Source organism: Piliocolobus tephrosceles, chromosome 9 (genome assembly GCF_002776525.5).
Source record: "Piliocolobus tephrosceles isolate RC106 chromosome 9, ASM277652v3, whole genome shotgun sequence".
Lineage (NCBI taxonomy): Eukaryota > Metazoa > Chordata > Mammalia > Primates > Cercopithecidae > Piliocolobus > Piliocolobus tephrosceles.
In genome coordinates, this window is record NC_045442.1 from 117,918,580 (window position 1) to 117,933,821 (window position 15,242).

Sequence of the window (15,242 nt, forward strand, 5' to 3'; positions counted from 1 at the left end):
TCTAGGTCTTCATTATAGCAGCTGTATTTTCTGATCTTCACAATTGAGGGAAAACAGAATTGTTTTTGTCACAGGTACCAGAAATAAATCATTGTATTAAGTTTTCCCTCTTGTCAAGGGACATCACCACTTGATCTTAGCCATGTCATGACTAGCTTTCCTGCCCTTTCATCAGAATGGTAGCCCGGAAAGTCTCAGAAGCTGTTCAGGATGCCATTTAGTGAATTCTAGTATAATTTTAATATTCAGTGATGTGGTTTTGATATAAAAAGCTTAATACTTAGATATATCAGTCACCCAAGATCACATTGAAGTAATGTGAGCTACTTTCTTAAAAACAGCATCTTTTTAAGCACTGAATTTGATTTTACCCTAAGGAAGCATTTTGCTCAGGTCAGTAAGCGTTGGACTCACCTTGTTCCGCTACGATAATCTGTATTCTTATTAACCTGGCAGAGGTTAACATCTCCTAAATAAGGAGCTCAGAAAGAAAGGTTACTTTATGATGTTCGGTTTCTTTTCTCCAAGGAGGAATTTGTTAGCACTTAAGAAAATATGCATATGAAATTGTAATGATTTGTTTTGTCACTTAAGCTCCTTACTACTGAAATGGCAAACTACAAATTGCAACCATTTAAATCCTTGACGGAAGCCTTTTTAGAATCTATTAAGTAAATGCCACTTTGTCGCTGTGTTTTCTTTTCTGAACCTTTGCAGATTAGGGAGGTAAACGATTCCAAAGCTGTAGGATGGCACAAAGGATAAACTGAATAAATTACTCTCCTTTAATTTTCTTAAACTTAAAAATTTGTGTCGTGGGTAGATTTACTTAAGGTTTAATGCCTGAAGACTTAGATTTAAATTACATTTAGAAAGTTTCACCTTTCTTTTAAGAAGGCAAGGAATAAGACCTAGAGGTAAGATCTGGATGCCAGAGACTCGGGCTGTGTCTAGATTTGCAAAAGAAGAAAAACTCAGATAGTCCCCATGTTAAACCAAAACATTTTCATGTTTAATTTAGAATCATGAGGCTCAGCGAGGCCTGGGGCCTAGGCCATCGTGATCATTCTTCGGGGTCCCTTTTATTCTGAGGGTACAGACCCAACCTTGAGGGGGAATGCAGATAGAGCAAAGAGAAGTTGCCAACTCTGGCTGCACAGCAGAATCACTGGAAGAGCTTTCAGACAATGCTGGTTCCCAGGCGGCATGTCTGGAAGTGTCAGTTCATTCAGTTTGGGGTGGGGCTGAGGCATTTCAGTTTGTTTGTTTTTGTTTTAGTTTTAAGACAGAGTCTCACTCTGTCGCCAGGCTGGAGTGCAGTGGTGCGATCTCGGCTCACTGCAGCCTCCACCTCCCAGGTTCAAGTGATTCTCCTGCCTCAGCCTCTCGAGTAGCTGAGGCTACAGGTGCCCACCACCACCACGCCCAGCTAATTTTTGTATTTTTAGTAGAGACAGGGTTTCTACTAAACCTGTAGTAGAAACTACAGGTTTCAACCATCCTGTTGGCCAGGATGGTCTCGATCTCTTGACCTCGTGATCTGCCCGCCTTGGCCTCCCAAAGTGCTGGGATTACAGGAGTAAGCCACCATGCCTGGCCCAGCATCTCAGTTTTTTTAAACTCGAGTGATTCTAATGTACAGCCAAGGTCGAGAGCCAGTGAGCTAGACTAATTACCAGTTTAAAAGCTTCTGTGCTCTTATGTAGTGCAATTAGTTTGCTTCTAATATTTATGAATTGCTTTTGAGTTTGGAGACAAAAATATCAGGATCAAAGTGTAAATATTCTTTATTTTCGGACTGATAAGAGGTAAGAGGAGGTGATCCATGTTTATGTGCCTTTAAAGACCTTTAGTTTGCACTTGTCTTATAGGTTCATTCCTATTGAAAAGCAGAGACATCCTATGGTCATATTTAGGAAGCTATATTAATACTTGAGGATTTAAACAATGATTCCATGTTTTCCAACGACACTTTCCAAGAGAGTATGTTTAAATGGCTAGCAGACATTACTTCTCAGAGTGCGCCTGTGAGAACTATAATTTACCATCCTGGATTTCTTTAAGTATAGAATCAGGTTGGATACTTGGTTCCTGTACTGTGCTTTTCATCTTTGGAACTGTGTCTGGATTTCACTGACTTGCTTGACTTGTACAGAATGATATTATTGCTCCTTCAATGATGTGAAACCGAGGTCTAGAGAAGTGGGCTGGTCTGAGGCCATGTAGCAGGGTGCTCTGGAGGTGGCCGATGTGTGGAGTATATTTGTTTGGTGAGGAAGGATTCGCTGGTCCTAATTAAGTAACTAACAGGCTTTTCCCACATGCTTACTGGTCCCTGTTGTAGAATCATCCCAGACTGCCACTTTTGATCAGTCTCTCCCAAATGATCGTCGCTGTCTCATCTTTGTCAGTTCTGGCACCTGTAGATTATTAGGAACTGATCAGTCTAACCCCAAACGACAGTTGGAATAGTCCTGAAGCAGGCTGGCCAGGAAGCACAGCCATCTCCACCTAAATTCAAGTTCCGAAGTTCTCATTTGTTTAAAACCGTCCTATGATTTATGAAGCCATGCTGTCTGTTTTCTCACAGCTCACGATGCTTTCCCTGCATTGAACCCAACAGCAGTATGCTATCATGATTCACCTGCAGTAACGCTTTCTCCTGAGTATTGTTCTGCCCTTAGGACTTGAAAGTGCTTCAGAGCCTGTGTTTGGTAACCGTTAGGTCCAGTGGGAGATTTATTTAGTGTGCTTCATCCTGGAGTTTTCCTTGTTTCGGTTTCAGTTTGTAGATCACATGGATAGACCGGAGATAAGTTTTCCTCAGTCAGACACACGTGCCTGTACCATATTTTTGTTTATTATTCGCAGTTGGAACTCAAAACAGACAACAACCCCCAATTTCCCTTATATGCTCCCAGCGAACTGCTGTCTCACGAAAAAGAAATAAAAAGAAAAAAGTGCCCCCAAAGACTGTGGAACCTCTTACTGTGAAACAGAAGCCCAGTGGGTCAGAGATGGAGAAAAAGGCAGCGGTGGCCTCTGAGGTATCTGCTCTCCAGGCGGCCGAGCACACCTCCCCAGAGGAGAGCCGCGTTCTAGGATTCGGCATTGTTCTGGAATCACCTTCCTCAGATGTAAGTTGCTGTTTTCTGGCTGCTGACTCTAATGCTATGTAACTTTCAGGAATTTTATCGTATTTATAGATTTCCCTTTTGACAACTAGAGAAACTTGCAGAATATATGTGGGAAAGAAGAAAAGAAGAATGGTAATAATTTTCTTGTCTAGAGTTTTCTTTTCTGAAAATTTTATGCCTTATTTATTTAGACAGGTTTCCAGTCTTTGTCTCCGAAAGGAGGAGGGTGATGGCGTAAATAAGCTGCTCACTAATTTCTTTTGCGTTTTTAATTTTGCAGTGGCAGTTTTCAATTTCCTTAGTGTAGAGACCTAAAAGAATATAATTAAATCGTTTGTAGATGGGCGTAAATGAACAGAACCATACAGATAAGGTCACACCTTTCTGGAAACACAAACTAATAATAAAAAAGGAGCAGTCGTGCTAATTCTATTTTATAGATGCAAGCCACACTGCTAATTAGGTGGCAGCGCCATGCCATTTACTCCGTGTAATGATAGGTTAACGCTCTGCAAAGGTTTTTCTATTTTAATATCATAGTCAGAATGTTGCCGCAGTCCAGAACGTTGGATGACATCCGAGATAATCATCTGACTTGCTATTTTACATTCATAGGACCATAAACAAATTTGTTTAATACTGCACTATATTTGCAATTGCGTTTCTGTTCACAATGTCTTTCTCTGAGTATGTTTGTGTTGTGAACCTTAACTTCTTGGGAGAGTTCTTAAAATAAACAAGAATGGGGGATCTGTTACTATCAGATTGCACAGGATGAGAATCCTGCTGTGAACTCCCGCAGGCCAGTATAGGACTGGAGGTTGGCCGTACCTTTTAAACTTTAAGTGGGAAACAAATTGCTTTTTTAAAAAGTGTTTAAAAATTTTTGAAAGAAATTGTGGGAAGACAGTTTGCTAGGGTATATCCACATTGGGTTTTTAACAACGGGAAGGGACAGAAATAATCATCTTGTGTCTTTTTTAGATTGGAAAGTTATTGGAACTTTTACCCAATTCTCAATGTTAAAGGTTTTTTTTTTTAATTTTAATTTGTTGAAATCTATAAACACTTGCTACAATTGTTAAGAAGTTCCTCTAGACTAAAAATTTAATTTTAAAACATAATTTATGATGATGACGTTTTATTCTGGACCAGTCAGCTCATGCAATGATATCATATTGCTATTGCAACTATGGCCCTGAGTCAAACCCCAGGTAGATCACATAGTCAGAAACAGAGGTCAATTATTCCTCAACACAAAGTACATTCAGTCCTTACATTTTCTAAGCTACTTTTTGAGATAGAGTCTCGCTCTGTCGCCCAGGCTGGAGTGTAGTGACATGATCTCCGCTCACTTCAACCTCTGCCTCTCGGGTTCAAGCAATTCTCGTACCTCAGCCTCCTGAGTAGCTGGGACTGCAGGCACTTGCCATCACGCCCAGCTAATGAAAACTCAGTTAGCTGTTGATTGTCATGGAAGAGTAACATGCTTCTAAAGAAAAGTGAGGGCCGGGCGCGGTGGCTCACGCCTGTAATCCCAGCACTTTGGGAGGCCGAGGCAGGTGGATCCCAAGGTCAGGAGATCAAGACCATCCTGGCTAACATGATGAAACCCCGTCTCTACTAAAAATACAAAAATTAGCCGGACATGGCAACGTGCGCCTGTAGTCCCAGCTGCTGGGGAGGCTGAGGCAGGAGAATGGCTTGAACCCAGGAGGCAGAGCTTGCAGTGAGCTGAGATCCGGCCACTGCACTCCAGCCTGGGAGACAGAGCAAGACTCCGTCTCAAAAAAAAAAAGAAAGTAAAAGAAAAGTGAGGCCAGGCACTGTGACTTACGCCTGTAATCCCAGCAGTTTGAGAGGCCAAGGTGGGCAGATCACCTGAGGTCAAGAGCTTGAGACCAGCCTGGCCAACATGGCGAAACCCATCTCTACTAAAAATACAAAAATTAGCCAGACGTGGTAGCACATGCCTATAGTCCCAGCTACTCAGGAAGGTGAGGCACGAGAATCGCTTGAACCCAGGAGGCAGAGGTTGCAGCGAACCAAGATTATACCACTCCAGCCTAGGTGACACAGGGAGATTCTGTCTCAAAAAAAACAAAAACAAAAAAACAAAATCATAAGATTGGGCAAGTGGCCCAGTGTTGCTAGAGCAGCTGTCTGGCTGGCATTGGTCAAAGTAGGGTGGGGTGAGAGAGTAAAAGTCCAGGTGAGGCCTTCAGCCTTTATCTGTGGGCAGGAGGGAGCCATTGCAAGTTTCCAGTAAAGGAAGAATTGTGCCTGTATCTTAGAACTGTAGCTAGAACAGCATGTGGTTGACAGAGAGATAGAGCGGGAGGAAGATGCATGCAGCCCGCCAGGCAGGAGATCAGGAGGGCTGGACAGTGGGCCTGGAGAGGAGGAGCGGGGAGAGCCGTTCAGGAGGGACACGGGGACTGAGTAGGAAGTGAGCCCTGGATTCCCATCTGGGAAACTTGCTGAGTTACAGCTGCAGCTGGGACTTCAACTGAGACACGGAGAGCGAGAGCAGGGCAGGCTTTCAGCTCTGGATGGGAAGGAAAAGTGAATTTCATATCCTCAACACGTTCACTAGACACCTCGAGCACAGGAGAAAGATTAGCACTTGAAACGCTGAAAAGTGACACTGGAAACCCATGCTTTATCGCTTTTGTAAAGATAAAGAACGTGCAGTGTATGGAGTTCCCTTTTTGCATTGTGACTCGTAGTGTCACCCAAATGCCAGTGTGTATACCCATGGCACAAACACAAATATAAGGGCCCACAAGGGGCTGTCAATCATGGCAGGTCAGCCCCCGTCTTCAAACTGATAACAATAGTCCCTACTCAGATGCAGAAAAACACTAAGTTCTAATCAGAACCAACCGAAATGTCAAAACGGCAGAGTGTTGTGAGCATCAAATGAGATACAGTATATGGGAAAATCCTGTAGCAGTGCTTGGCACATAAAAGGTACTCAATAAATGTTATTTGTTTAATCTGCGAAGGAGGAAGCATCTGTATTTGCGTTAAGCACAATATACAAAATAAACTTAGGAAACATTATGTCTAGGACTTAGCTTTAAGGAGAGCCCCCTCCTCAATTTCACTGCAGTTTACTTGTTTTTTCCTGTTCCTCCTCTCTATACCCACCCACTCCCCTTCAGGGCTCTACTGTGATCTGAACGATCCTCCTGGATAGAACTTCCTATATTGTTTGGTAATTATTGACATGTCAATGCATCCTTCCACCCCAGCTTCTCAAGAGCAGAAACTATGATTAATAATAATAATAATAATAGTATTCATCATGCGCCATCTTTGAGGTATTCTTCTTATCCGCTTTCTATGGGCAGCTTGCACAAGTTCACACAGCCAAGAAAAGTGGAGTGTGTCCCCCAGCCCAGGTCTGTCATCTGCCCTTGTCCGCTGTGCAAAGGACTTGTGGGTGCCCATTCTAGCGCAGTGCCTGGGCGTGAGGAACACTGAGTCACCGTTGAGGGAATGATTATCATATGAAAGAACTGCAAGTTTCAGCTGTGGCTGTTGATTCTGTTTACTTGGAAGTTTCTTGGGGAGAACTTCATGGGTCAGGGAGCAGGCTCTGAGGTCAGACTGCCTGGGTTAGACTCTCAGCTGTGTGACCCTGAGCAAGCGAACCTGACCCCTCCCCACTCCATTTCTCTCTGTAGAATGGGGATAGCAAGTGCTTCCCTCCTGGAATTGGCCCATTGGAGGAATTAGATGAAGCCATCTCTGTGGAGCACTTAGAACAAGGCCTGGCTCGTTTTAAGCACTCAATAAATATTAGTTCTTTTTTTAACCTTAGCATTCTTACGTCAGTATCTTTATGGAAATAAATATTTTAAAATAAAACTTTGTCTATCAGTGAACAAATACATGTGAACAAATAGTGTTCTTAGAAAGGGAATAGCCTGAAATACTTCTCTTTTGGGCAGGATTATTTGACCCTTTTAAAAGCAGCACATTAAATAAAATTCGAATCTCAATTACACAGAAGCAGAAGCAGAAACCCAAAACTAAATTTCAGATTTAAATACAGTATTTAGGCCAGGCTTGGTGGCTCATGCCTATAATCCGAGCACTTTGGGAGGCCAAGGCGGGCGGATCAGGAGGTCAGGAGATTGAGACTATGCTGGCCAACACGGTGAAACCCTGTCTCTACTAAAAATTTAAAAATTAGCTGGGCACAGTGGTGCGTGCCTGTAATCCCAGCTACTGGGGAGGCTGAGGCAGGAGAATCGCATGAACCCGGAAGTTGAAGATTACCATGAGCCGAGATCACGCCACTGCACTCCAGCCTGACAACAGAGCGAGACTCCATCTCAAAAAAAAAAGAAAGAAAATACAGTATTTAATTCTTTCTTCATGAGTTCACAACCCAACAATACTCTACCAATATTGAAAGAAGACAGTTGTTAATTTCTTATGGTCACTGTTTTTCAAGATTGCATGTATTGATTTGTGTTTTTCAGAGCAGATATACATGGCCTAAGTTTGTTTTGTTGTTGTTGCTTTTCGTTTCTTGTTTTTCAGTTTTGGTGAAACAATCAGACCAGTTTTTAACAATATTTTAAAATAATTTGTAATAATAGGAAATGTTTTCTATTTGTTGTAGTTACTATAAATAAATAAATAGTCTCCAGTAATCCCAGATTATGCCAGTTTAAAAGTTTTCAGAAGATAAATTGTGGATATTCATCAGAATATCTGTATTGGAAATCTGCTTTCTTTCTTTTTTTTATGGAGACTGAGTCTTGCTCTGTCATCCAGGCTGGAGTGCAGTGGCGTGATCTTGGCTCACTGCAACTTCCACCTCCTGGGTTCAGGCAATTCTCCTGCCTCAGCCTCCCGAGTAGCTGGGACTACGGGTGCATGCCACCATGCCCAGCTGATTTTGTGTTTTAAGTAGAGACAGGGTTTCACCAGGTTGGCCAGGCTGGTCTTGAACTCCTGGCCTCAAGTGATCCATCCGCCTCATCCTCCCAAAGTGCTAGGACTACAGGGGTAAGCCACCATGCCTGGCCTTGAAATCTGTTTTCTTAACACCTTCTTGGCCCAGTAGACAAAGTGATCCACTGGGATCAAGTAAAGTAAAACAAAGCAAATGATTTTTTAAATTTACTCATTGACACATTGAAATTGAGGCCGTGTATGCCTGAGAGTGTAAGTTCCAGCGCAGGCTGCAAGAGTTCAGATCTTCGCTTCACCATGTATTAGCTGGATAATCTTAAACAAGTTACTTTAATTCTCTGAGCCGTAGTTTTTGTATCTGCATATTGGGGATAATAATAGTAGCCATTTCATAGGGTGAAAATCAAATTTGAAAAATCTGTGTGTTATGTGTTAGCCTAGGGCCTGGAATATAGTAAGTACCAAATAAATGTTAATTATATCGCTGTTTTCCAGGCAATACTGAAGTATGTGAAACAGTCCCTGCCCTTGAAGGAGCACATGAAGAAAAATTCACAAACAGTAATTATAATAGCGTAGGACATCAGCTATGGCGCAGGCAGTCAGGTCACCTGGGAACCTGGATAGTCTCTCAGAGTGGACATCTTGGAGGAGCCATTTCAGGGCCGTAGGAGAGAAGAAGCTAAATTGCAGTGGTTAGACTCTTACATATTGTACATTTTGGCTCAAATATCTTTAGCATAAATCAAGCCCTAGTCTTCAGAGTCATTAATTTATTACCTGAAGAAGGAAAAAGCTAAAAGCATCTCTAAAAGACCGGAATGTCTCATTATACAAGTACATGGAGAAAATTTCAAGGTACCAAATTGTATTCTCTTCTAAAATTAAATGCTTAGTTCTACCAAAATATTGTCAACTAAAAATGTCTATAAAGAACTGGCTGTTGGATGACTTCTTGTCATTTTTATCCTATTCAGCATTCACTATAGGCTATCGTGTAAATTACACCTACTTTTGGATAGGACTTTTGGCTGAGCATTTTTTGCTTAATGGAAAGAGGGCAGCAACCTTCCACTATGAGCCTTGACGTAGGACACGCGCGTGCTTCCGCCCCATCCACACTGCGGCTCAGGCCTGCTGCGTCCCCAGGCCACCTCTGTTCTGAGCTGCTCAACAGGACCAGCCATGCTGGTGAGCGACCAGTCCCACACGCTCTTGTGGCTACCCTCTTCGTGGGCTATGTTCTTAGCATAGCATTTAATAAATGACAGGCTGCGCGTGTTGGCTCCTGCCTGTAATCCCTTTGGGAGGCCAAGGCAGGAGGATTGCTTGAGGCCAAGAGTTTGAGACCAGCCTGAGCAGCAAAGCGAGACCCCCCTCACTACAAAATATATAAATACATACATTTTAAAAATTTGCTGGGCATGGTAGCACATGCCTGTAATCTCAACGCTTTAGGAGACTGAGGAGGGAGGATCACTGGAGACCAGGAATTGAAGACCAGCCTGGGCAACATAGTGAGACTCTGTCTCTACAAAAAAAATTTTATTTAAATTAACTGGCCACACACTTGTAGCCCAAGCTACTCAGGAGGTTGAGGTGAGAGGATCATTTGAACCCGGGAGTTGGAGGCTGCAGTGAGCTGTGATCCCCCCACTGTACCCCACCTTGGGCACCAGGTTGAGATCCTGTCTCTAAAAAATAAAAATAAAATTTAAAAATAGAAAATAAATGGTAACAGTGATTCTTGCTATGTCCACCTGGGGCAGACCTGAGTTACAGGAACATGTAGTTTTTATCAGACAGAAGCATATCACATTTATGAACAAAACTGAATCAATTTTGGGGGAGGTTTGTGTTGTGAAATTTCTTTTCTTAAACTGAAGCACATTTTCCTCAAAATACATCTAATATACTGCAAAATAAACACAAGAACAAAAGATCATTGTATACGGTAGTGTGGACATAGACTAAATTCACATCCTTTAAGCACTCTTATGAATCCTGTTACAAGCCTTTCAGTCCCACATCAGTTAGTCTTGTTCAGCAGGATCCTGCCTCTTCGTCTACAGTTTTCTTTCACCTTTTGGTCCTGAGCCAGCCTGAGACTGACCAGCCAGCCCAGCCCCCCAAATCCCCACCAGCGTATGACCTCGTCCAAACGGCCCTGTGCACGTGCCTGCAAAGGTGACCCTATGTAATACACAGAATCTGCACCCTATTAATCTGCCACTGAACATCTGGGGTTAATGCCCAGTATGATTATTTGTGCGCTTCTTTTAACCAGTGACCACATGGAGCTTTTTATGTGTCTTCCTGTAATTTACTTATTAATACCTTACTAATACCTTAGATAAAGTAGCCTATGTTAGAAATATTCCCTGGGTGGTTAACTAGCATGATCTCCTAAAAACTGTCTTACTTTGTATTCTTTCGATTATACAGGGGAGTCCCACGATGTGCTCATGGGGACTGGGGAGTGTAACGGGGCAGAGGGGTGGGGAAGGAGCATCTTCATTTACCTAGTTAGGAGATCCAGCCAAACTACATCTCAACCCCAGCTACGTCTAAGCAAAGGGAGACCACAGCTGAAATGCAAAGAAACAAATTCGTGAAAGTCTGCAGGCCTGGCTCTGGGACATTTTCAAGAGTGATGATGACTGTGTATGCAGTGTTTGCCTCCAGAACTTCACCCAGTGCCAGATGAAGAAGGAAAAGTCAGCATTTGATACATTGTTGTACTAAGTGGCCAAGGTACCTAAAATAGGCAGGACATAGATGAAAATCCACATTTATAGTGGGAATTCAGACTCCCAGCTCCTAAAATGATGACTCTAAGTGTCATAAATCCTATCCCAACTTCAGATTGTTATTTTGAACTGTTCGTTGAGACGTCATCATTTAAAAATCGTATTACTTCAGTAATCGCTAAAATCTGTAAATTAACATATTCGCTTTCTTTTTTGGCTTGAGTATCAAATTGTGACTCTGTCAAGGGAAGTCTAGTTTTCAAAACGATATTCATTTGGAAGAGTGTTGGTTTCTGTCATAGCTATCAGTAAGCAGAGAGATCTCATTTAAACCAGAGCCAGTAAACTAAGAGATTCAATGATACAATTAAAGAAAGAGCTTTATCCTGTTTTTAAATATATGTACAAAGATGTGGATCATTATATGATAGTAATCCACTGTGGTTATACTTATCAAATGGACGAAATAAAAAGATTTCATAGTGAAAATGTGAGATTAGTGAACGTCATCTTTTCTTCGTGTTTCAGAAAACAAAGCTGCCCTCTTTTGTTCTTTTAAGGCGTTGTTGCCTTGCGGCACCTGGCACACGTAGATAGCATTGGTGCCGTTCACTCCTGGCTCAGAAATCTGAACAGGAGACAGGCCAAGAAGAACAGGAAGGACAGAGCCCAGTCACCTGTGCCCCGGCTGCCGCTGCCACCACCGCCTCCACTAGTCAGACTACTTCCTCCTTTGTAACGTGCTTGCAAGGGGGTGAGTTCATGTTCCTTGATCTGGAAAGAACAGTTCAAAATAACAGTATCTGGCAGTAGAAAGTGGAATGGGAAGCAGTGACAGCGTCTGCATTGGAAGTCTCTTAGCTCTGCAGAAACCTCCAGATGCTTAGCTGTTAGGAGTTGTGGCAGGTACCAGAAACAGCGACTGTACCTGTCTCCTGAATCCTACCTTCAGGGTCCTTTTAAAACACTGTCCTATACCCTCCTGAGCCCCAAGAGCCCCAAGAGCCCCCTTCCTTCCGCACCCCCAGCAGCCAAGTCCTGCCTGATGCTGTCTCAGACAGCGCTTACTCTGTTCTCTCTCATGTTTTACCACGTTCGACTTTATAGGATAGGTATTTGTGCATATGTCTCGCCTGCAGAGCGAGCCTTCAGATTCCTACACATGGAGGGGGCTCAGTGAGTAGGTATTGAAACAGCTGGGTCAGTGTTATCCAGGTCACCCAACTCCTGAAGGTACCACATGAACGATTAGAAGACACAGGCGTGCTGAGCACATCGTGGCAAAGTTTCAAACCCCCTTTCTTCATACAGGGATAAAAGATATCTGAATCAACACCAGTCATTTTAAATGAATTCTTACATACTGTTTTGTTTATTCTGACAAATATCTATTGGACACTCTTGGGTGCTTGACACTCCAGATACAAGAGTCCTCATCCCAATGAAAAATGCAAACTCCCAGCTAAGCAAATGCTGCATGAAAAGTGCTGTAAACAGAGTTCTTAGAAAATAGTATGAGTGCGTGAAGAAGGGAGTGGCCAGTTCCGCCTGGTAGCTCATTCAGGTCAGTGTTTCTCAAACTGGGGTCCACATTCACAGGATGAATCAAAGGGAATGTCTCAGAGGTCAGTGTTTTAAGTACCTGTTTAATGGTATCAGAATCAAACTGAGATTATATGAGTAACTACTGTCCTTCCCCTTCGTGTCTTGCCATTAAGAGCATCTGAAACACCCTCGACCCTCAAATAGGTGTGAGTAGCCACTTCTGTAAGATAAACTTGGATTTTTTTTTAATGGCTTTCAAATGATACAGGAGCACTTAGCAAAAATCCAAGATCAGTTCATTTAGAACAAAAATTCTAAATGCAGTATAGGATATGCAAAATAAAACTCTGGTTATGAATAAAACTTCATCTTAGATTATGATGGTAAAATTCTCTCAATCCTAATATTGTCTACATTGAATCATTCAACAAAGACTTATTGAGTGCCTGTTATGAACCACCTCTGTTCTGGAAACTAGGGATGTAGCCTCCAGCTCAGACCACCTCCTCTGGAGACCTGGAACAAGCAAGCAGCAAAATGCAGAAGTCGGGGGAAAGTCTGACAGCATAGCTCTTATAGTGATATTCACCACACATTCAGAGACCAAACATGGAATGGCAAAGTGAAGCAGAGCCGTGAGATGACTTTCTGGATATTCCAGTTAAGAGTTCTCTTTTGGAGGGACCAGGCCCAAACTCCTTCCTGTGTCATCCAAAGAATTTAAGCCATGCTCTGAGCCCTGTTTACTTTAACCATAGGTGGGGTGGCATGTTGAAAAGCGATAGGACAAAACCAAAAATAACCACTCTTCCTATCCAGGAGAGAAATTCATCCTGCATCCTCACGTTTCTGATGTGATTTAGAAACTGTAAAGCAGGGCCAGTTTTGCAAAGTGATGAATAGAAGATCTAAGAATCAGCTTCGATAGCATCTTAATTCAGTGAGGTTTTCATCAGACTTTTTTCCTAGTAACAGTTTACCAGTTGCATTTCTTCATATTAAAGTTATTATTTTACAGCTACCATGTCATAACCAACAATAAACTAAATGACTTAGTAGTGCAGGTTATGACTAATGAACTTTCGTCTGTTCCACAAGAAGTTATTGAGTGCCTGCTGTATGCCAGATCCTAGAGATATAAAGTCTGAGCTTCAGGATCAGGAAGGGCTGCAAACTAATAAATAATTCTACCACAGTGTAAGCAATAGAATCATATGTCTGCTAAATGAACAGCAGGAACAGAGAGTTGTAGCCACCTCCATGGGCAGCAAGGAGTTAGGAGATCAGTTCATTTGGAAGGCTTTGTAAAGGAAAAGGTATGAACGGGGTTGAAAGATTCAAAGGCGAGTTGTAAACCTCGTGGCATGCTATTGGAGAAGGCGTTCTGAGCGCCAAGCATGTGCAGTAGCGTCCAAGTTGAAAGGCGCCTTGAATGTCTTCTGATTCCTTATCCCAGTCGGGAAGTCCCTGCCATGGAAGCAGTGTGCTAGCACCTTGGTTTTCCAAGGGTGGTCGGGGACATAGTTTCACATTTTCCTCCCAAGATTAGGGATGGGGAGTGGATTTAAACGGCTCAGGAAACCTGCTCATCATTTTTACTTATTTTATGTATTAGTTTACAAAAGTTTTCACTGGGGGAAAAAAATAGCTCCTCAGCTAAAAGCCACTGGCATAGTAGAAGGAACCAGGGGCCTTCTGGGGTATCCTCGTCTTTGTGTCTTTAGGTGAAAGAAATTAAGTTATTTAGTGTATGAGAAAGTGATCTATAACCGTACTGCACTGAGCGCATTTGAATTATTTCTCAATCTTTTTTTTTTTTTTATGATCTCTTTGGGCTTTAGTTCCTTTGTTTATAAAATGAGGATATTTCATCCAGAAGTCTCAACTCCCTGTTAGCTCTAGAATGATAGGATTTTGTGGTTATCCAGCCTTCTCTTGGCTATTTTCTTTCCAATGCTTTTGACAAAGCTCAATATTGCAATTAGAGCATCTTGTTTTGTAAGTTATAACTAGTCCTTGGTTTTATAAATAGCAGATACTGGCACACAAAGAAAGCCAAGAGTGTTTTCATTTGTAGGAGATGTACATTTCAGTAACTAGTGATGTTTTTTTGTTGCTCATGTACCCAAAGTCAAATGCTTCAAATCTTGCTTTTAATGAAATATTTATGTTCTTTTGGTAGCCAGAAGTACAACTTGCTGAAGGCTTTGATGTGTTTATGCCTAAATCTCAGCTGGACTCTATATTGTCAAACTACACTCGCTCAGGAAGCCTTCTGTTTAGAAAACTGGTGTGTGCGTTTTTTGATGACAAGACTTTGGCTAACTCCTTACCCAATGGGAAGAGGAAAAGAGGACTCAATGACAACCGGAAAGGACTAGACCAAAATATTGTGGGTGCAATAAAAGGTTGGTCTGCATCATTTCATTTTGTGGGTTCTTTGTTGAGCTTTGCCTTCATTCCATAACGATGCAGCTGAAATTGTAGTAAACTGACTAGTGGCCAATTTCATTTGCCATTGGCAATTTAGCCATTCACATAGCTTTCAGGGTTGAGCTCTGTAATTCACCACCCCAAATACCACTAGAATTCATTATTCAAGGTAATGTTAATTTGTTAAAATAATTAAGAGCCAGTTTGATCTGCTGCAGAACCAAAAAGAAGTTTTCTCTTGACTTTTAAAATGCAGGTAATTTGTAATTTCTAACTAAGAGCTTCCTCAAAATATGACTTCAACTTAAATTTTTAGTTATGAGAATAAAGCTATGATGCTGTAAAAAAAAAAAAAAAAAAAAAAGATAAAGTAAGATGGTTCTCTCCAAAGTTTAGAGTTGTTTACCAGGTTATTGCTTCTAAAGACATTTTAAATCTAAGT

At 41.9% G+C, this 15,242-nt stretch overlaps 1 protein-coding gene across 10 annotated transcripts in view; it reads left to right on the forward strand.

The window, feature by feature from the left end:
• BEND7 (BEN domain containing 7) overlaps positions 1–15,242 on the forward strand; it is an 83,913-nt gene that overhangs the window by 33,200 nt on the left and 35,471 nt on the right. For 8 of the 10 annotated variants that reach the window (XM_023223241.2, XM_023223242.2, XM_023223245.2 and 5 more), the window contains 2 exons: positions 2,872–3,137; positions 14,550–14,775. In XM_023223241.2, coding sequence (XP_023079009.1) covers positions 2,872–3,137; positions 14,550–14,775 — 492 coding nt within the window. Of the gene's footprint in view, positions 1–2,871; positions 3,138–14,549; positions 14,786–15,242 lie in introns of those variants that run through there. The other 2 variants (XR_002733898.2, XM_026454814.2) reach the window with 2 other exon arrangements.